The sequence below is a fragment of the Oncorhynchus gorbuscha genome, linkage group LG04 (genome assembly GCF_021184085.1).
Source record: "Oncorhynchus gorbuscha isolate QuinsamMale2020 ecotype Even-year linkage group LG04, OgorEven_v1.0, whole genome shotgun sequence".
NCBI lineage: Eukaryota > Metazoa > Chordata > Actinopteri > Salmoniformes > Salmonidae > Oncorhynchus > Oncorhynchus gorbuscha.
Genome location: NC_060176.1, coordinates 36,059,373 through 36,082,726, shown reverse-complemented (window position 1 = coordinate 36,082,726; position 23,354 = coordinate 36,059,373). Strand labels below are relative to the sequence as shown.

General features: G+C 44.6%; 1 protein-coding gene across 1 annotated transcript in view; it reads left to right on the top strand.

Moving 5' to 3' along the window:
• LOC124034010 (ras-specific guanine nucleotide-releasing factor 2) overlaps positions 1-23,354 on the top strand; it is a 148,832-nt gene that overhangs the window by 61,734 nt on the left and 63,744 nt on the right. The window contains exons 5-10 of the mRNA XM_046346624.1: positions 7,029-7,165; positions 7,643-7,759; positions 7,864-7,943; positions 21,129-21,322; positions 22,566-22,675; positions 22,804-22,922. Of these exons, the coding sequence (XP_046202580.1) occupies positions 7,029-7,165; positions 7,643-7,759; positions 7,864-7,943; positions 21,129-21,322; positions 22,566-22,675; positions 22,804-22,922 (757 nt within the window). The remainder of the gene's footprint in view (positions 1-7,028; positions 7,166-7,642; positions 7,760-7,863; positions 7,944-21,128; positions 21,323-22,565; positions 22,676-22,803; positions 22,923-23,354) is intronic.

Below are 23,354 nucleotides of genomic sequence, written 5' to 3'. Positions count from 1 at the left end.
CACCTGTTTGAACTTATCAGTATAAAAGACACCTGTCCACAACCTCAAACAGGCACACTCCAAACTCCACTATGGCCAAGACTAAAAAGCTGTCAAAGGACACCAGAAACAAAATTGTAGACCTGCACCAGGCTGGGAAGACTGAATCTGCAATAGGTAAGCAGCTTGGTTTGAAGAAATCAACTGTGGGAGCAATTATGAGGAAATGGAAGACATACAAGACCACTGATAATCTCCCTCGATCTGGGGCTCCACGCAAGATTTCACCTTGTGGATTCAAAATGATCACAAGAACGGTGAGCAAAAATCCCAGAACCACACGGGGGGACCTAGTGAATGACCTGCAGAGAGCTGGGACCAAAGTAACAAAGCCTACCATCATATGCCGCCAGGGACTCAAATCCTGCAGTGCCAGACGTGTCCCCCTGCTTAAGCCAGTATATGTCCAGGCCCGTCTGAAGTTTGCTAGAGAGCATTTGGATGATCCAGAAGAAGATTGGGAGAATGTCATATGGTCAGATGAAACCAAAATATAACTTTTTGGTAAAAACTCAACTCGTCATGTTTGGAGGACAAAGAATGCTGAGTTGCATCCAAAGAACACCATACCTAGTCTTGAGTCTTCTTGGGTGTGATGCTACAAGCTTGGCACACCAGTATTTGGGGATCTTCTCCCATTATTCTCTGCAGATCCTCTCAAGCTGTCAGGTTGGATGGTGAGTGTCGTTGCACAGCTGTTTTCAGGTCTCTCCAGAGATGTTCGGGCTCTGGCTGGGCCACTCGCAGACATTCAGAGACTTGCCCCTGAAGCCACTCCTGCTTTGTATTGGCTGTGTGCTTAGGGTCTTTATCCTGTTGGAAGGTGAATATTTGCCCCAGTCTGAGGTCCTGAGCACTCTGTTTTCATCATGGATCTCCCTGTACTTTGCTTCGTTCATCTTTCCCCGATCCTGACAAGTCTCCCTGTCCCTGCCGATGAAAAACATCCACACAGCATGATGCTGCCACCACCATGCTTCATTGTAGGGATGGTGCAACGTTTCCAGATGTAAAGCTTGGCATTCACGCCAAAGAGATCCATCTTGGCTTCATCAGACCAGAGAAGCTTGTTTCGCATGTCTGAGAGTCCTTTAGGTGCCTTTTGGCGAACTCCAAGCCGTTTGTCATGTGCCTTTCACTGAGGAGTGGCTTCCATCTGGTCACTCTACCATAAAGGCCTGATTGGTAAAGTGCTACAGAGATGTTTGTTCTTCTGGAAGGTTCTCCCATCTCCACAGAGGAACTCTGGAGTTCTGTCAGAGTGACCATCGGTCTCTTGGTCACCTCCCTGACCAAGGCCCTTCTCCCCCGATTACTAAGTTTGTCTGGACGGCCAGCTCTAGGAAGAGTCTTGGTGGTTCCGAACTTCTTCCATTTAAGAATGATGGAGGCCACTGTGTTCTTGGGGACCTACAATGGTGCAGACATTTTTTGTTTCCCTTCCTGTCTTGGAGCTCTACGGACAATTCCTTCGACCTCATGGCTTGGTTTTTGCTCTGACATGCACTGTCAACTGTGTGGATCTTATATACAGTCGTGGCCAAAAGTTTTGAGAATGACACAAATATTAATTTTCACAAAGTTTGCTGCTTCAGTGTCTTTAGATATTTTTGTGGGATATTACTATGGAATACTGAAGTATAATTACAAGCATTTCATAATTGTCAAAGGCTTTTATCGACAATTACATGAAGTTGATGCAAAGAGTCTATTTGCAGTGTTGACCTTTCATTTTCAAGACCTCTGCAGTCCGCCCTGGCATGCTGTCAATTAACGTCTGGGCCACATCCTGACTGATGGCAGCCCATTCTTGCATAAGCAATGCTTGGAGTTTTGCGGGTGGACCGCCTCTTGAAGTTCTCAATGCGATTAAGGTCTGGGGAATTTCCTGGCCATGGACCCAAAATATCGATGTTTTGTTCCCGAGCCACATAGTTATCACTTTTGCCTTATGGCAAGGTGCTCCATCATGCTGGATGGTTGGGAGAAGTTGCTCTTGGAGGATGTGTTGTTACCGTTCTTTATTCATGGCTTTGTGCTTAGGCAAAATTGTGAGTGAACCCACTCTCTTGGCTGAGAAGCAACCACACACATGAATGATCTCAGGATGCATCCAGATTTTTTTTTTATGTTTGCAACCACACCCTTGTTTCATCACAAAACCGGAGAGCAACCTCTGTCCTGTGAAGTTCACAAAGCATATTGCATGTAACAAACAGTTACATGACCAACAGCATGTTTCCGACATTTTTGGACTACTTAACAACTATTGCAAGTCTCAAAGAAAACAGGATCCAGACCACATATGCGGTGACATCATCTGGTTTAAACGTCTCTAGAGACAATATCGCTCTCATCATTTACTCAATGCCTAGGTTTACCTCCAATGTACTCACATTCTACCATACCTCTGTCTGTACATTGTCTTGAATCTATTCTCTCATGCCCAGAAACCTGCTCCTTTTTCTCTCTGCTCTGAACGCACTAAACTACCAGTCCTGTTAGCCTTTAGCTGTACCCTCATCCTACTCCTCCTCTGTTCCTCTGGTGATGTAGAGGTTAATCCAGGCCATGCAGTGCCTAGCTCTACTCCTACTCCCCAGGTGCTCTCATTTGTTGACTTCTGTAACTGTAAAAGCCTTGGTTTCATGCATGTTAATAACATTAGAAGCCTCCTCCCTAAGTTTGTTTTATTCACTGCTTTAGCACACTCTGCCAACCTGGATGTCCTAGCCGTGTCTGAATCCTGGCTTAGGGTTTCTTGGAATGATATTGACCTCATTCCGTCAGTAGAGGATGCCTGGTTATTCTTTAAAAGTGCCTTCCTCACCAACTTAAATAAGAATGCCCTGTTCAAAAAATGTAGATCCAGGAACAGATATAGTCCTTGGTTCTCTCCAGACCTGACTACCATTGACCAACACAAAAACATCCTGTGGCGATCTGCATTAGCATCGAACAACTTCAGGGAAGTTAGGAAGAAATATACACAGGCAGTTAGGAAAGCTAAGGCTAGCTTTTTCAAGCAGAAATTTGCACGAACTCCAAAAAGTTCTGGGACACTGTAAAGTCCATAGGGAATAACAGCACCTCCTCCCAACTGCCCACTGCACTGAGGCTAGGAAACACTGTTACCACCGATAATCCACAATAATTGATCATTTCAAGAAGCATTTTTCTACAGCTGGTCATGCTTTCTACCTGGCTTCCCCTACCACGGTCAACAGCTCTGCACTCCCCACAGCAACTCGCCCAAACTTCAACCACTTCTCCTTCACCCAAATCCAGATAGCTGATGTTCTGAAAGAGCTGCAAAATCTGGACTCCTACAAATCAGCCGGGCTAGACAATCTGGGCACTCTTTCTAAAATGATCTGTCAATTGTTGCAACACCCTATTACTAGCCTGTTCAACCTCTCTTTCGCATCGTCTGAGATTCACATAGATTGGAAAGCTGCCGTGGTCATCCCCCTCTTCAAAGGAGAAGACACTCTAGACCCAAACTGCCATAGACCTATATCTATTCTACCCTGCCTTTCTATGGTCTTTGAAAGCAAAGTTAACAAACAGATTACCAACCATTTTGAATCTCACCGCACCTTCTCCGGTATGCAATCTGGTTTCTGAGCTGGTCATGAGTGCATCTCAGCCACGCTCAAGGTCCTTAACGATATCATAACCGCCATCGATAAGAGACATCACTGTGCAGCCATATTCATTGACCTGGCTAAGGCTTTCAACTCTGTCAATCACAACATTCTTATTGGCAGACTCAACAGCCTTGGTTTCTCAAATGATTGCCTCGCCTGGTTCACCAAGTACTTCTCCGATAGAGTCAGAATGTCAAATCGGAGGCCCTGTTGTCCGGACCTCTGGCAGTCTCTATGAGGCGCCACAGGGTTAAATTCTCGGGCTGATTCTCTTCTCTGTATACATCAATGATGTCGCTCTCGCTGCTGGTGATTCTTTGATCCACCTCTTCTGTATACCTCTCTCCCTTCTTTGGACACTGTGTTAACTAACCTCCAGATGAGCTTCAATGCCATCTCTCCTTCCGTGGCCTCCAACTGCTCTTAAATGCAAGTAAAACTAAATGCATGCTCTTCAACCGATCACTGCCTGCACCTGCCCGCCCGTCCAGCATCACTACTCTGGACGGTCCTGACTTAGAATATGTTGCCAACTACAAATACCTAGGTGTCTGGTTAGACTGTAAACTCTCCTTCCACACTCACATTAAACATGTCCAATCCAAAGTTAAATCTAGAATCTGCTTTCTATTTCGCAAACAAAGCATCCTTCACTCATGCTGCCAAACATACCCTCGTAAAACTGACCATCCTACCGATCCTCGACTTCGGCGATGTTATTTACAAAATAGCCTCCAACACTACTCAGACTGCATCCAATTTGCTATCACAGTGCCATCCGTTTTATCACCAAAGCCACATATTACCACCCACCACTGCGACCTGTATACTCTCGTTGGCTGGCCCTCGCTTCATATTCGTTGCCAAACCCACTGGCTCCAGGTCATCTACAAGTCTCTGCTAGGTAATTCCCCGCATTATCTCAGCTCACTGGTCACCATAGCAGCACCCACCCGTAGCACGCGCTCCAGCAGGTATATCTCACTGGTCACCCCAAAGCCAATTCTTCCTTTTGCCTCCTCCTGCTGGAGAATCTTACCTCCCTCACTAGCTTTAAGCACCAGCTGTCAGAGCAGTTCACAGATCACTCCACCTGTACATAGCTCATCTGTAAATAGCCCATCCAATCTACCTCATCCCCATACAGTATTTATTTTTTTAGCTTGCTCCTTTGCACCCCAGTATCTCTACTTGCACATTCATCCTCTGCACATTTTACCCTTCCAGTGTTTAATTGCTATATTGTAATTCCTTCGCCACCATGGCCTATTTATTGCCTTACCTCTCTTATCCTACCTCATTTGCACATGCTGTATATATATTTTCCTACTGTATTATTGATTGTATGTTTGTTTATTCCATGTGTAACTGTTGTTGTATGCGTCGAACTGATTTGGTTTATCTTGGCCAGGTTGCAGTTGCAAATGAGAACTTGTTCTCAACTAGTCTACCTGGTTAATAAAGGTGAAATAAAAATCAAATCAAATAAATAAATGTAGACATTTGTTATGGTGAAGGTCTTTATTTTTTAGATTATCTATTTAATATATTTTGGTTCTTGAAAATGTGCTCTGTTCTTTGTCCATGTTCTGTCACTAAGTGTATTTTATGTTGGTGTAATTCAGCATGGTATAGGACAGAGAAAAGCAGAACTCCAACATAATTTGGGTGCTTTTAAGGAGTACATTAGGGGAATGATAATATCATACTTTGAAAAAGTTCAATCTGCATTAGAAATTAAAATGAAAGAAAAATATAAATTATTTACTATTTTAGAAAGGCCCATAAAAACGTTAAGGTAAAGAAGAAAATAAACTTTCTGAATTTAAGCAAGAATATGATCTTTTGAAGAGAGCCAACAACTACAGGTTCAACTCAAATAAAGCATACTATTTTACTAAATAAATCTGGTAAACACCTTGCAGCCCTTACAAAACGTTTAACAACGCTATTCAAAACAATTTTCAAATCTCTCAAAGTTTCTATATTTATTTTCTGTAATACCCCACCGAAGACATTTTTTCTTTTAAATATAATTCTCGGTCATAACATGCTTTATATGGGCAAATACAACTCATAGAATAAAAAGTAAAGTTCTACATCTGCCTAAATTGGTGGTTTTAACCTTCCAGACCTGGAATTGTAAAAACTCGCCACAAGGCTTTTACTTGCGACATATTGTTAAGTGCACTAAAGAGGAACAATGGGTACATATGAAAGATGTGCATACAGATCCCCAAAATCTTTTCACATGTCTATTTCCAAAGACTATAGCGAAGAACATTAACAACTTCATAGTTTAGGACAGTATAACAATACGGAAGAAATTGAAACGGACTGCAAGAACCAATATTACTCCCTAAAAACACACCCCTATGCAACAATTATTGGATAGCTTTTCAGAATTCACCGATAAATAGTCCCATATGGAAAACTAAAGGCATACATGACATGGTAATAGGAAATACAATTATTTCCATGACAGAATTAAAAAAGCCATTTTGGGCTGACCAATGTAGACATTTTCAAATACATGCAACTTTAAAAGTTTAATATCAGGGTATTCATATGATGGGTAATAATATAGAAAATCTTGCAACCTACTGACAATTTCTTAGAAAAAAACTATTGGAACCGACTTAAAAATAACTGATATTGGCACAAGATGAAGGGAGTGTTGCAACATAACTAATGAAATTACAGTTAACAAAAATGTATGCTTAATCCAGTATAAACAAAAATATAGAATTTATTATACAAGAGACAGCATTCACAAATTCTACATGTCATAAGTATAAAATTAACTATGAATCTATAATTCATGCCTTCTGGGTTTGCTATAAAGTCCAAAAGTTATGGGCAGAGTTAGAAAGTTGGCTGTCAATTATTACAATGTAAATGTACTTTTTAATCCGTCTATCTTGCATATTTGAAGACATGAAATATGAGGGTGCGGTGAGAAACCGTACTTTTCTCGTCAATCATTTAAAAACAAAATGTTGACTTAAACTGTAAATCAAATGATCCTCCATCGTTGAGACAGTGGAAGAATCAAATGCATTATTATTTAAATATTGAAAAGGTGTGGGCAACAGAGAAAAACAGAATACTGCAATTTGAGGTTATACGGCATAGTCTTACAAGCACTGGAGATTGATGCTGTCGGAACATGTGGGTCTGGGCAGGTGTTATGTCATTGATGTTTGTGTGCTTTGTTGATTTTTGTGTGATTCAAAACCATCTTTTGTCTGTATACGTTTATATTGTTAGAAACATTTTATAAAATGTTACCCCCAAAAAGAAATATTCTAACCTGTGTGTGTCTGTTTCCCTGTACAGGTGCAAAGCTTTATGCGTGGTTGGCTGTGCCGTAGGAAGTGGAAGCTGATAGTTCAGGACTATATCTGTTCTCCCCATGCTGAGAGCATGAGGAAGAGGAACCAGATCGTCTTTAACATGGTGGAGGCTGAGACAGAGTACGTACCTAAAACCACTCACACAGAGACTGATTGATTGATTGATTGATTGATTGAGTGGCTGATTTGTGAATTGATTGAATGAATGATTGATGAATTGAATGATTGACTGTTGTTATTTATTCGAATCCGGCACCAGCACACCTGATTACACTCATAGTGTGATTAGACCACAAGTCGCATATTCGGGTGTTTTATTGCTGGGCTGGAGCAAGGTCTGCTGCATCCTACACTCTAATAAAAAAAGGGTTCCAAAAGTGTTCTGCGGCTGTCCCCATAGGAGTTCCCTTTTTGGTTCAAAGTAGAACCCTATTTGGTTCCAGGTAGAACTTCTCTGTGTAAAGGGTTCTACCTGGACCCAAAAGGGGTTGTTCAAATGGTTTCGCCTATGGGTACAGCCGAATAACCCTTTTTGGTTCTAGATAGCACATTTTTATTCCAAGAGTGTTAGTCTGATCCTTGTTGATCTAACCCTAGGTATGTCCACCAGCTGTCTATCCTGGTTAACTGTTTCCTGAGACCTCTCCGCATGGCCGCCAGCTCCAAGAAACCTCCAATCAGTCACGATGATGTCAGCAGTGTGTTCCTCAACAGGTACAACACATGCATGCACACACACACACACACCCCCACACACACGCACACACAGAAACATGTTTGATATTCTGTTTTTTATTTATTTTCCATTTTATATCCAGTGAGACCATCATGTTTCTACATGAGATATTCCACCAAGGTCTCAAAGCCCGGATAGCGAACTGGCCTACACTGGTATTGGGTAAGTTGTCATTACACACACGCCAAAATGCATGCACACACACATAGACGCACACATGCACTCGCACGCACACACACACACACACACACACACACAACAGTTGCATACACCATGCAAACCACACCCACACATTATCGTTATCGTTTTGTATTGTCGTTTTTATGTTCGTTTTTATTTCTATTAGTTTGAAGGTTTTTATTTAAAATCAGTTTAGTTGCAGTTTGTTTTTATATCCACTTTACTAGTTTTTATTTCGTTTTTAAGTTTTATAAAAACATTTCTAAGAACACACTGGAAGGGAGTCAACCCGGTGGAGGAGTGTGGCAATGAATTCTGGGCGTATTCAGCCTAAGGAAGGAATCAGGCCCCAGCCCCCTGCTGGTCCTGGCAGTGGCACCTCAGGAACCTCCCCAGCTCCTGGTTCATCCTCTCCACCTGCCTGTTAGACTGAGGCCGATACCTGGAAGTGAGGCTGACTGTGACCCTTAGCTTCTCCATGAAAGCCTTCCATACACTTGATGTGAATTTGGGGCCACGGTTGGCCCACAGTGCCGGAAGACCTGCTGGAACAGTGCCTCAGCGACCTGGAGAGCGGTAGGAGACAGGCATGATGAAACTACATGATTTAGAGAATCTGTCCACTATCACCAATATATGGAGGTAAAACCATTAGAAGAGGGGAGATCAGTGACAAAGTCAATGGACAGATAAGACCCGGGAATCTGAGGCACGGGAAGGAGTTTCCCTGTTGGAGCGTTCTGGGGGGATTTGGATTGGGCACATATGGAGCAGGAGTTGACATAACGAGTGACGTCATGCGCCAAGGTGGGCCAGCAGGACTTTCCAGCACTGGACTGAATGGTGTGGGTGATACCTTGATGTCTAGCAACGGAAGCTGTGTGTGCCCAGGTCAATAGCCAATCCCTTATCCCCATGGGAACGTAGGTGCACTCAGGATGACAGGTGGCAGTTGTGGGTTCCCTCTCCAGGGCCTGGCGAATGTCCACATCTAGGTCCCAGAGCATGGGGGCTACGATTCAAGAGGGTAGGATTATGGATGCACTCAAGACAGGAACCTCTCCCGAATCGTAGAAAGGGAATCGGCTTTGATGTTTTTTTAACCTGGGCTATATGTCAGTGTGAAATCGAATCTGGTGAAGAAAAGGGCCCACCTGGCTTGGCGTGGGTTCAGTATGTACTCCAGGTTCCGATGGTCGTTGAGGATGAGAAATGGGGCCTGGGCGCCCTACAGACAGTGTCTCCACTCCTCTAATGCCAACTTCACATCCAGGAGCTTCCGATCGCCAACATCATAGTTTCCTTTCTGCTGGAGACAGCTTTCTTGAGTAATATGCATATGGACCGATTATGATTTTTCAATGACGATACCGATACCGATTATTGGAGGACCAATAAAGCCGATACCGATTAATCTGCCGTTGTTTTTTTTTTGGAATGCATTTGTAATAATGACAATTACAACAATACTGAATGAACAGTCATTTTAACTTAATACATCAATAAAATCAATTTAGCCTCAAGTAAATAATGAAACATGTTCAATTTGGTTTAAATCATGCAAAAACAAAGTGTTGGAGAAGAATGTAAAAGTGCAATATGTGCTATGTAAGAAAGCTAACATTTCAGTTCATTTCAGTTCAAAGTCTTCAATATTCCCAGGTAAGAAGTTTTAGGTTGTACTTATTATAGGAATTATAGGACCATTTCCCTCTATACCATTTGTATTTCATTCACCTTTGACTATTGGATGTTCTTATAGGCACTTTAGTATTGCCAGTGTAACAGTATAGATTCCGTTCCTCTCCTCGCTCCTCCCTGGGCTCGAACCAGCAACACAACGACAACAGCCACCATCGAAGCAGCGTTACCCTTGCAAAGCAAGTGTGGATGACGGATCACCACCTCAAGCTGAACCTCGGCAAGACGGAGCTGCTCTTCCTCCCGGGGAAGGACTGCCCGTTCCATGATCTCGCCATCACGGTTGACAACTCCATTGTGTCCTCCTCCCAGAGCGCTAAGAACCTTGGCGTGATCCTGGACAACACCCTGTCGTTCTCAACTAACATCAAGGCGGTGGCCCGTTCCTGTAGGTTCATGCTCTACAACATCCGCAGAGTACGACCCTGTCTCACACAGGAAGCGGCGCAGGTCCTAATCCAGGCACTTGTCATCTCCCGTCTGGATTACTGCAACTCGCTGTTGGCTGGGCTCCCTGCCTGTGCCATTAAACCCCTACAACTCATCCAGAACGCCGCAGCCCGTCTGGTGTTCAACCTTCCCAAGTTCTCTCACGTCACCCCGCTCCTCCGCTCTCTCCACTGGCTTCCAGTTGAAGCTCGCATCCGCTACAAGACCATGGTGCTTGCCTACGGAGCTGTGAGGGAACGGCACCTCAGTACCTCCAGGCTCTGATCAGGCCCTACACCCAAACAAGGGCACTGCGTTCATCCACCTCTGGCCTGCTCGCCTCCTACCACTGAGGAAGTACAGTTCCCGCTCAGCCCAGTCAAAACTGTTCGCTGCTCTGGCCCCCCAATGGTGGAACAAACTCCCTCACGACGCCAGGACAGCGGAGTCAATCACCACCTTCCGGAGACACCTGAAACCCCACCTCTTTAAGGAATACCTAGGATAGGATAAGTAATCCTTCTCACCCCCCCCCCTTTAAGATTTAGATGCACTATTGTAAAGTGACTGTTCCACTGGATGTCATAAGGTGAATGCACCAATTTGTAAGTCGCTCTGGATAAGAGCGTCTGCTAAATGACTTAAATGTAAATGTTAAATGGAAACAACCACCCCAAGGCTCAGAGCGAGTGACGTTTGAAACGCTATTAGCGTGCGCTAACTAGCTAGCCATTTCACTTCGGTTACACCAGCCTTGTCTCGGGAGTTGATAGGCTTGAAGTCATAAAAAGCGCAATGCTTGACACACAATGAAAAGCTGCTGGCAAAACGAAAGTGCTGTTTGAATGAATGTTTACGCGCCTGCTTCTGCCTACCACTGCTCAGTCAGATACTTAGATACTTGTATGCTTGTATGCTCAGTCAGATTATATGCAACTCAGGACACGCTAGATAATATCTAGTAATATCATCAACCATGTGTAGTTAACTAGTGATTATGATTGATTGTTTTTTATAAGATAAGTTTAATGCTAGCTAGCAACTTACCTTGGCTTACTGCATTCGCGTAACAGGCAGTCTCCTTGTGGAGTGCAACGAGAGAGAGGCATGTCGTTATTGCGTTGGACTAGTTAACTGTAAGGTTGCAAGATAGAATCCCCGGAGCTGACAAGGTGAAAATCTGTCGTTCTGCCCCTGAACAAGGCAGTTAACCCACCGTTCCTAGGCCGTCATTGAAATAAGAATGTGTTCTTTAACTGACTTGCCTAGTTAAATAAAGGTATAAAAAAATAAAAAATAAATAATCGGCAAATCAGCGGCCCAAAAATACAGATTTCCGATTGTTATGAAAACTTGAAATCGGCCCTAATTAATTGGCCATTCCGATTAATCGGTTGACCTCTAATATGGATTACCTTGACATTGGGACAGGACAGCCCCCACACCTACTTCTGAAGTGTCCACCTCCACCACGAAGGGCAGCGTAGGATCTGGATGTTTAAGCAACGAGGCGGAGGTGAAACGAGCCTTCACCTTGAGGTGAGGTGATCAAGCTAAAGTTCTTAATGAATTGGTGGTAAAAGTTGGCAAATCTCAAAAACCATTGTAACCCTTTTATGGTGGTTGGGACTGGCCATGACCTGACAGCATCCACCTTCCTCTCATTCATCATGACTCCTTGCGGGCCAATATGGTAACGCAGAAAGGAGACCTCATCCTGATGGAATTGGCACTTCTCTGCCTTAACGTACAGGTGGTTGGCCAGGAGGCATTCCAGGACTACTCGGACGTAAGCAATGTGCTTCTCCAAGGTAGGCAGGTAGACCAGGATGTCGTCGATCTAGATGACCACCTGGCGTCCGAGCATGTCCCGGAACACCTCGTTGACGAAAGCCTGGAACACTGACCGAGCATTAGCTATTCCAAAAGGCACCACCAAGTACTCGTAGTGACCGGACATCGTTCTGAAGGCCATCTTCCATTCATCCCCCTCCCGGATGCGGATCAAATTGTAGGCACTCCGCAGATCCAACTTTGTGACAAAACGGGCTCTGCAGAGCTGTTCAATCGTGGCCGGCACCAAGGGCAGAGGGTAGCGGTACTTCGTGGTGATGGAATTCAAATTTCTGTAATCGATGCATTGGCGCAATCCTCCGTCCTTCTTGGCCACAAAGAAGAAGCCTGCTGACGCAGGGGAGGTGGACATGCAAATGAAACCCTGCTGGAGGGCCTCCTGGATGTACTCCTCCATAGCCTTGGTTTTGGCCACTGACAGAAGATAGATGCAGAGCCTGTAAGCAGGTAGATGGCACAGTCCCAGGAGTGATGAGGAGGGAGACAGGTGGCGTGGGTCTTGGAAAAAACATCTCGAAGATCTTGGTATACCTTCAGGATGTTGGGCTGAAGGGCAACTGCAGGACTCTCAAGCAATGTGGAACCACAAGGAAAAGGTAAGCAGTATTCGGGTGCCCAGTCTGATTTTCATCCTCGGCCAATAAATGGTGGGGTTATGACATTGAAGCCATAGGAGGATGATCTTGTGTACGGTTGCACTGATGATGAAGAAGGGAAAGCCTTCTTTATATCTGGATTCCACGGTGAGGGTGAGTGGTGCTGTGATGTGTGTGGTTGTCCTGGATCCTTGAACTGGACAAGGAGAGGAGAGTGGGTATGAGGTAATGTTAAGGGAGGAAGTGAGGGCCTGGTCGGTAAAATTCCCCACGGCACCGGAGTCCACTAGAGCTCTAGAAACAAAACATGAACGGACAGCCAACCAGTGAAATCGTACTAGGGTTGATCATGTGGTTGTCTCTCTGCTCCTGTGGACCCCCGTTTAGAACGAATCGGACACCGTTGAATCTGGTGCCCATCCTGTTCATAATAAGGACAGAGCCCCAGCTGTCTAGGATGGCGTTGCTCAGCCACAGAGAAACGTGTGGCCCCCAGCTCCATGGGTTCAGGCTCTGAATGATTAACAGAGGAGGGAGAGAGGCGATGGGGGCATGCATGGCGCTCCCAAAGAAGGTATCCAGACAGGTGGTCATTGCGATGAGGGCATCCAAGGATATGTTGTCGTCTCGGCACGCCAACTACATCTGGACCTCTTCGCGCAGTCCTCTTCTGAATAGGCTGCGGAGCGCCGGCTCATTCCATCCGCTGGATGCTGCCACTGTCTGAATGGTGAGGGCGTACTCCACCACGGTCTGGACATCCTGCCGTAGTTGGAGTAGGCACTCACCCCCCTCTCTGGTCGAAGACCCCCCTGATCCCAGCTCTTCCTCTCCTCTCTCCCAGACGGCCATGGCTCAGTCCTAGGTGGTGGTGGCGGCTCCCATCTGATGAGCGAAATAGAGGGAGCACTGGAGTAGGAAGCCACGGCATTTCAATGGAGTCCCATCATATTTGTTCGGAAGGGACAATAGGGTATCGCTGACCAGGACGGACTACTGGATGGGCAGGGGTACTGGCTCGACTTGTGGTAGAGAATCTTCCGTTGTTTGGAGATGACACCCCTTGAGTAATGGTGACTCGTTGAAGAACATGGAGGACCTCATCCATAGCCATCCCCAAATGAGCCAGCTGGTCATGGTGTTGAAGAAGTAGGTGTCCCTGTTCGCTGACCATCTGGGAGATGTCTTGGTTAACTGCTGCTTCCATTTGTTGAGGTAGCATTCGTTAATGTTGACGCAGGGAGTCAGGAAGCAGGTGCAGTTCGTGACTTTAATAATAACGACCATGGAGCGATACAAAACAAGAGACGTGTCTGACATAGAACATAAAAAATACTACCTGATGACTGACAACAAAAGAGTGGTATATAAAGGGTATGTAATAAAGGGAGTAATGAAGTCCAGGTGTGACTGATGATGAGACGCATGTGTGCGTAATCATTGTTGCAGGAATTTCCTCAACAACCAGGAGCATTGAAGAGCGAAACTCTGCTGTTTTGGTCCCGTAGTATGGGGTCAATTTCACGCCATATGTATCGAATTCAAAATAAAATACATCGTGAACATGAAAAATAAAGTTGAGAATGTACACATATTTTCAAGGATGGGTGAAATAAATGTTGAAATCAAAACCAAACAATTGAAAGTAAAATGTATAGAATTGTAAACAAAAATAAGACATCAAAAGCAAAACCCCAAAACTTAAGGCGAGAGCAAAACTCTATGACAAATTCTAAAAAATGTTCTTTGAAAAGAATGCAAAAATTATTTTCGGTTAAACTTTCCCAGCCACAAATCCTATTGAATACATTTTGCCCACACTCATGCCTGCATGTACTACCTTTTGGCTACGCTACTCGTATATTTTATTTCGATGTTTCTTTGCTCTCCCTGCCAGTCTTTTCGATTGCGAGTTTTGGAATAATTTTTCCGTGAAGAACGGGGTTTAGAGGGAGGAGGAGACAATGAGTCTCCATTGGTCCGCTAGTTTTGGAGTGACGGTTCATCTTAACCCAATCCAAAAATATATATATTGCCTAATTAAGTACTAATTCTACTTCTCAGAGAGGTCAGTGTGTCAAATTGGAGGGCCTGTTGTCCGGACCTCTGGCAGTCTCTATGGGGTATGACAGGGTTCAATTCTCGGGCCGACTCTTTTCTCTGTATATATCAATGATGTCGCTCTTTCTGCGGGTGATTCCTTGATCCATCTCTACGCAGACAATACTGTTCTGTATACACCTGGCCCTTCTTTGGACACTGTTAACAAACCTCTAAACGAGCTTCAATGCCATACAACACTCCTTCCGTGGCCTCCAACTGCTCTTAAATGCTAGTAAAACTAAATGCATGCTCTTCAACCGATCGCTGCCTGCACCCGCCTGCCTGACCTGCATCACTACTCTGGCCGGTTCTGACTTAAAATATGTAGACAATTACAAATAAATAGGTGTCTGGCTAGACTGTAAACTCTCCTTCCAGACTCGCATCTCCATTCCAAAATTAAATGTACAATCGGCTTCCTATTTCGCAACAAAGCCTCCTTCACTCACTCTGCCAAACATACCTTTGTAAAACTGACTATCCTACCGATCCTCGACTTCGGCGATGTCATTTACAAAATAGCCTCCAACACTCTACTCAGTAAACTGGATGCAGTCTATCACAGTGCCATCCGTTTTGTCACCAAAGCCCCATATACCAACCACCACTCCGACCTGTATGCTCTCGTTGGCTGGCCCTCGCTTCATATTCGTCGCCAGACCCACTGGCTCCAGGTCATCTATAAGTCTCTGCTAGGTAAAGCTCCGCCTTATCTCAGCTCACTGGTCACCATAACAGCACCCACTCGTAGCATGCGCTCCAGCAGGTATATCTCACTGGTCATCCCCAAAGCCAACACCCACTTTGGCTGCCTTTCCTTTCCTGGCTGCCGTTCTCTGTTGCCAATGACTGGAACGAATTGCAACAATCACTGAAGTTGGAGACTTATATCTCCCTCACTAACTTCAAGCATCCACTATCTGATCAGCTTACTCATCGCTGCAGCTGTACATAACCCATCCAACTACCTACCTCATCCCAATATTGTTTTTATTTACTGTGTGAGACGTGTATGCGGATACTTCTTTGTGGTCATAGTCTATAGTCTATCATAGTCTAGTGACCAACCCTTTTGAATGAGGTTTGACAAGGATAAGGCTATCTAATGTAGGATTATTTGGCTTATTGCCATACTGTGGGATATGTGTCCTTAAGAAACTGTGTTGCTGGTATGTTAAACTTACCCTGTAACTGTTGAAATGAAGCTAAATGACCATCAATGTACATGTTATTGATTGTTGTGAGCCCCATCTCCCTCCACTGTGAAAACACCAAATCATCAAATGCACGGTGGAAAGCATGATTCAGGCAAATGGGGATGTCAATGTATACAGTGGGAATGTTAGGAAAATACCTAATCTGTTTCCACTCGGTTTCCCGAGTGGCTCAGTGGTCTAAGGCACTACATCTCAGTGAGTCCTCTTCATAACAAAGCTCTTCGTTTCTAGAACTGCAAGACCAAAAATAGTTTGTGTAGATTGACTTCAGATTTCATATGCCGGGTCCCCCGGTCACAAATATGAACAATTTGGTAATATTAAACCATTTTAGTCCTGCGAAACCGACCCTATGACCCCCAATTAAAAGTAATTAGACAGACAGACACACTACAGACCCTGTGATTGGGAGTTCGATTCCAGGCTGTATCACAACCGGCTGTGATTGGGAGTCCCATAGGGCGGCGCACAATTGCCCCAACGTCGTCCGGGTTAGGGTTTCAAATCAAATCAAATTGTATTTTATTTGTCACATACACATGGTTAGCAGATGTTAGTGCGAGTGTAGCGAAATGCTTGTGCTTCTAGTTCCGACAATGCAGTAATAACCAACAAGTAATCTAGCTAACAATTCCAAAACTACTACCTTATAGACACAAGTGTAAGGGGATAAGAATATGTACATAAAGATATGAGTGAGTGATGGTACAGAGCGGCATAGGCAAGATACAGTAGATGGTATTGAGTGCAGTATATACATATGAGATGAGTATGTAAACAAAGTGGCATAGTTAAAGTGGCTAGTGATACATGTATTACATAAAGATGCAGTAGATGATATAGAGTACAGTATATACATATACATATGAGATGAATAATGTAGGGTATGTAAACATTATATTAGGTAGCATTGTTTAAAGTGGCGAGTGATATATTTTACATTTCCTATCAGTTCCCATTATTAAAGTGGCTGGAGTTGAGTCAGTGTGTTGGCAGCAGCCACTCAAAGTTAGTGGTGGCTTTTTAACAGTCTGATGGCCTTGAGATAGAAGCTGTTTTTCAGTCTCTCGGTCCCAGCTTTGATGCACCTGTACTGACCTCGCCTTCTGGATGATAGCGGGGTGAACAGGCAGTGGCTCGGGTGGTTGCTGTCCTTGATGATCTTTATGGCCTTCCTGTGACATCGGGTGGTGTAGGTGTCCTGGAGGGCAGGTAGTTTGCCCCCGGTGATGCGTTGTGCAGACCTTACTACCCTCTGGAGAGCCTTACGGTTGTGGGCGTAGCAGTTGCCGTACCAGGCGGTGATACAGCCCGACAGGATGCTCTCGATTGTGCATCTGTAGAAGTTTGTGAGTGCTTTTGGTGACAAGCCGAATTTCTTCAGCCTTCTGAGGTTGAAGAGGCGCTGCTGCGCCTTCTTCACGATGCTGTCTGTGTGGGTGAACCAATTCAGTTTGTCTGTGATGTGTACGCCGAGGAACTTAAAACTTACTACTGTAGTGGAAAATCGGTTCAAATATGACACAATGAAGAACACTTGTCATCTCCCGTCTGGATTACTGCTACTGAGTTGATTACTGCAACTCGCTGTTGGCTGGGCTCCCTGCCTGTGCCATTAAACCCCTTCAACTCCTTCAACTCATCCAGAACGCCGCAGCCCGTCTGGTGTTCAACCTTCCCAAGTTCTCTCACGTCACCCCGCTCCTCCGTTCTCTCCACTGGCTTCCAGTTGAAGCTCGCATCCGCTACAAGACCATGGTGCTTGCCTACGGAGCTGTGAGGGGAACGGCACCTCAGTACCTCCAGGCTCTGATCAGGCCCTACACCCAAACAAGGGCACTGCGTTCATCCACCTCTGACCTGCTCGCCTCCCTACCACTGAGGAAGTACAGCTCCCGCTCAGCCCAGTCAAAACTGTTCGCTGCCCTGGCCCCCCAATGGTGGAACAAACTCCCTCACGACGCCAGGACAGCGGAGTCAATCACCACCTTCCGGAGACACCTGAAACCCCACCTCTTTAAGGAATACCTAGGATAGGATAAGTAATCCCTCTCACCCCCCCTTAAGTTTTAGATGCACTATTGTAAAGTGACTGTTCCACTGGATGTCATAGGGTGAATGCACCAATTTGTAAGTCGCTCTGGATAAGAGCGTCTGCTAAATGACTTAAATGTAAATGTAAATGTAAATGAATTCAATTATAGACTTTTAATACAAGAGTATAACAAGCCGGAGAGCCCCGCGGGACCCACACCCTCCAGAGCTCTCGCTCTTCCTTTTATATCCATGCATACATCATCAGTTCATCCCCCAATGCAAATACAGTTACATCCCAATCTGTGCGTCCTGCTTGTTCAGCCCAGTAACGCCCACATCTGCTTTCGGCCAGATAATGATGACAAGACCCTTGTTTTGACCTAAAGATAATATACATCCCACTTCCTGTGGCCTGTGTTTTAGACCCTGTAATTAACTCCATGTGTCCCTCTGCATGTGTCTTTCATCTCCTCCATCTTCAGTGTCCAGCTGCCCTGTGATTGATGTCTGTAATCCATCAGTTGGTCATTTGGCTGACCCCCTCCTTAGACAACCTCTTTGATCTTTGTATGTCCAGCTGGTATAGGCTGGACATACTGGTCTTAGTGTTCCCAGCTGCCCCATACTCCCATGGCCTTTATCTGCTTCCTGCACCATACAATAAACAATGCATTTTACCAGAACTGGAAATGAACCCATAAGTGTATCTTTCTCTTGTGTTACTATAATCATGTATGTCATTTCTCCCACACTACCCTCTCCACTACTGTTCCATCAATGTGGATAGGGGGGTGTTCCCTCTGCTGTTTCCTGAAGTCCACAATCATCTCCTTAGTTTTGTTGACGTTGAGTGTGAGGTTATTTTCCTGACACCACACTCCGAGGGCCCTCACCTCCTCCCTGTAGGCCGTCTCGTCGTTGTTGGTAATCAAGCCTACCACTGTTGTGTCATCCGCAAACTTGTTTAGGGTTAGGGTTTGGCCGAGGTAGACCATCATTTTAAATAAGAATTTGTTCTTAACTGACTTGCCTAGTTAAATAAAAGTTAAACATGAATTTGTTTCAAAATTGAGCAGAGCTCAACAAAACACGTATATTCCATAGCGCACTCTCTAGCGTCCCCCTGTTATGAATTCTGAAGAGGATATTGGTATAAAATGTCTGTCTGTCTGCCCAACTTCCTGCATGTGGACCTTCCTGCGGAGGGTCTGCTGTCCGGACCTCTGGCAGTCTCTATGGGGGTGCCACAGGGTTCAATTCTTGGACCGACTCTCTTCTCTGTATACATCAATGATGTCGCTCTTGGTGCTGGTGAGTCTCTGATCCACCTCTACGCAGACGACACCATTCTGTATACTTCTGGCCCTTCTTTGGACACTGTGTCCAAAGAAGCCCTACAGGCAAGCTTCAATGCCATACAACTCTCCTTCAGTGGTCTCCAATTGCTCTTAAATACAAGTTAAACTAAATGCATGCTCTTCAACCGATCGCTGCCTGCACCTGCCCGCTTGTCCAACATCACTACTCTGGACGGCTCTGACTTAGAATACGTGGACAACTACAAATACCTAGGTGACTAGTTAGACTGTAAACTCTCCTTCCAGACTCACATCAAACATCTCCAATCCAAAGTTAAATCTAGAATTAGCTTCCTATTTTGCAACAAAGCATCCTTCACTCATGCTGCCAAACATACCCTTGTAAAACTGACCATCCTACCAATCCTTGACTTCGGCGATGTCATTTACAAAATAGCCTCCAATACCCTACTCAAGAAATTGGATGCAGTCTATCACAGTGCAATCCGTTTTGTCACCAAAGCCCCATATACTACCCACCATTGCGACCTGTACACTCGTTGGCTGGCCCTCACTTCATACTCGTCGCCAAACCCACTGGCTCCATGTCATCTACAAGACCCTGCTAGGTAAAGTCCCCCCTTATCTCAGCTCGCTGGTCACCTTAGCATCTCCCACCTGTAGCACACGCTCCAGCAGGTATCTCTGCTGCCAATGACTGGAACGAACTACAAAAATATCTGAAACTGGAAACACTTATCTCCCTCACTAGCTTTAAGCACCAACTGTCAGAGCAGCTCACAGATTACTGCACATGTACATAGCCCACCTATAATTTAGGCCAAACAACTACCTCTTTCCCTACTGTATTTTATTTGATTTATTTTGCTCCTTTGCACCCCATTATTTTTTATTTATACTTTGCACATTCTTCCACTGCAAATCTACCATTCCAGTCTTTTACTTGCAATATTGTATTTACTTTGCCACCATGGCCTTTTTTTTGCCTTTACCTCTCTTATCTCACCTCATTTGTTCACATCGTATATAGACTTGTTTATACTGTATTATTGACTGTATGTTTGTTTTACTCCATGTGTAACTCTGTGTCATTGTATGTGTCAAACTGCTTTGCTTTATCTTGGCCAGGTCGCAATTGTAAATGAAAACTTGTTCTCAACTTGCCTCCCTGGTTAAATAAAGGTGAAATAAAAATAAAATAAAATGTGTCTGCCTGTCTGTGTCTGCCTGTCTGTCTGTCTAATTGCAGGAAGTGACTTAATTGTGGGTCATAGGGCCGGTTTCACAGGACAACACAAACTATTTTTGGTCTTGCAGTTCTAGAAACTAAGAGCTTTGTTGTGAAGAGGATATTGGTCAAAACACACACACTCACAGACAATGCAAGACAAACACCCCAGTCTTGCACTGACATCAAGGTCAGTTCCTCAGCGCTGAATTGGCCTTGATGTCTTACTGCTGCCTATCTCAGGCACACAGACACACACACACTCATCTTATTGAAACAACGTCTCATCACTTTCTCTCTCGCGCACACACACATACAATGGCTTGACATCCCATAATTTCTCGTCCTAAAAACCTCAACAGCCTACCGATAAGCATTTGCTAGGAGACCAGCCTGTAAGGAATGGGTTGTGTAAGAGGAAAATGCGTCAAGACATGGCCAGGGACAGGCCAAACTGAACAGGCTCTAATGCTAATCTAATATCATTTTAGTTTAGTTCTTTTATTGTTCTCTCTACCTGGCTCCTATTTGTTATATATGAGTTCTTTGTCTAGTATTTCTATTCAATGGAGATTCTCCATTGAAAGAGCTTTTTAGTTCAGGACTAGGCTTAATCTGTGTCTGGGAAACCAGCCTGTCGTGTACTGTAGAATATATTTATACATTTGTGTGTGTGTGTCTAGCGGACCTGTTTGACATCCTGCTGCCTATGCTGAACATCTACCAGGAGTTTGTGAGGAACCACCAGTACAGCCTGCAAGTGCTGGCCAACTGCAAGCAGAACCGAGACTTCGATAAGCTGCTGAAGCAGTATGAGGCTAATGCTGCCTGTGAGGGCAGGATGCTGGAGACCTTTCTCACATACCCCATGTTCCAGGTAACACACATGCACGGGCATCAGTAGCGGTTCCAAGCCCCCCCCACAAAAAAGCACCATTCTGCACTAACACATTTTATTCAGACATTTGGAACACAAATAAATAATCATAACATTTAAAACAATATAAATAAAGACTCAAACATCAAAAAGTAGTAACAAAGACTAATAGAAACAAATGTGTGGATTTGGCACTCGAGCGTCAATACATTACCCAACACTGTCAAGTGTCAAGACTAAACCAATTCACATTGGTGTGCAGACTGGTTTTGTATTGTTCACAATTTTGCACAAACCAGAAAAAAATGCAAAAATATGTCTGTGAAACTATATATATTCATATTATGATCGAATTGTTTCTTTGGTAGGATTTTCTAGTGTGACTAATTTTACTAATTGCATTAGTACTGTACAAAGTTAGAGGTGCGCTATTTGATAGATTCCCCCGCTCCCCCTACCTCGGGCTTCCAATGGAGAGACGTGAGGTGTACCTACCCCCCCCCTATCTCATACATCTGAGTGGGAGACCTTCCCAGGCAGTAGCCTGCCTAGCTCACAAACTAGAATCAGGGCGCCCACTCCGACAAGGTTAATTGACCTACAGCCTCATACTGTGACATAGTGCGCAAATGAGCGATAGAAGATCGATAGCGCAAATGTGAATCTGATTTGTGCAACGCATGCACTTACACCACCACAAACCATATGTTCTGTAACGTATACGCTGGGAGTCAGAAAGCAAGTGCAGGTGGTGAGTTTAATAATAAACGGAACATCGAGCAAAATAACAAACACAAGTAGCGTATAGACATGAAACACAAACAATACTGACTGGGGAAAGAACCTAAGTGGTTGCCAGATATAGGGGAGGTAATAAGTGAGGTAATGGAGTACAGGTGTGTCTGACGTGCAGGTGTGTGTAATGATTGATACCAGGTGTGCGTAATGATGGATCCAGGACCAGTGGTTAGTATACCGGCGACATCGAATCCCTGAGGGGAGTAGCGGTAATGCACACGCATTCACACATGCCTGCACACACTCACTCCAACACACAAATACATCCTCACATACCACATGTTCTAGGTACCATACACACTCACCTAGCAAATACCTACTTGTAGAACCCTATCTGTGGCCTTGCTCAAACATTCAAACCATAAAGTCTCAATTAAATACCTCACCCTTCTCCCAATTACCCTTTATCTCTCGCTTCCTTTATTCCTCTATTTGTTTTTCTTAGATTCCTCGTTACATCATCACCCTGCATGAGCTGCTGGCGCACACTCCGCACGAACACGTAGAGCGCAAGAGCCTGGAGTTCGCCAAGTCCAAACTAGAGGAGCTGTCAAGGTGTGTGTTTATGTGTGTGTGTTTATTTGTGGGTGTGTCAATGAGTACGAATACCTCAACACATTCAGGTATGAATTATCACCTCTTAGACATTTCATGTAGTATATCATGTTTGTGTGTTTCCTCAGGGTGATGCATGATGAGGTGAGTGATACAGAGAACATCCGTAAGAACCTTGCCATCGAGAGGATGATTGTAGAGGGATGTGATATACTACTGGACACCAGTCAGACCTTCGTCAGACAGGGTGAGCGTGCACACATACACAGGTATATGCCCACACACATCAGAATTCACTTACACATTCATGACACAAACCATTGTTTATGTAACAGTATTTCTCATATCCATCTCAGTGGCCTTGTGGTTAGACTGTCCTCCCCGTCATTGGAAGGTTGGGGGTTCAATCCCTGGTCGAGTCATACCAAAGAGTCAAAAAATGGGACTTGATACCTCTCTGCTTGGCATTAAGGAGATTGATTGGGGGTAAGGCCCTGCGATAAACTAGCGTCCTGTCCAGGGTCTGTTTTTGTACATCAAGCTGCCTCACGCTACAGAAACAGGATATGGGCAGTTCTGGCTTGGACAAGGCTTTTAATTTTTTTTCTCACACTCACCTCTCCCCACTCTTCCTGTCTCTCAACACCACCTCTTACTCCCTCCTCCCTCTCTCCCCCAT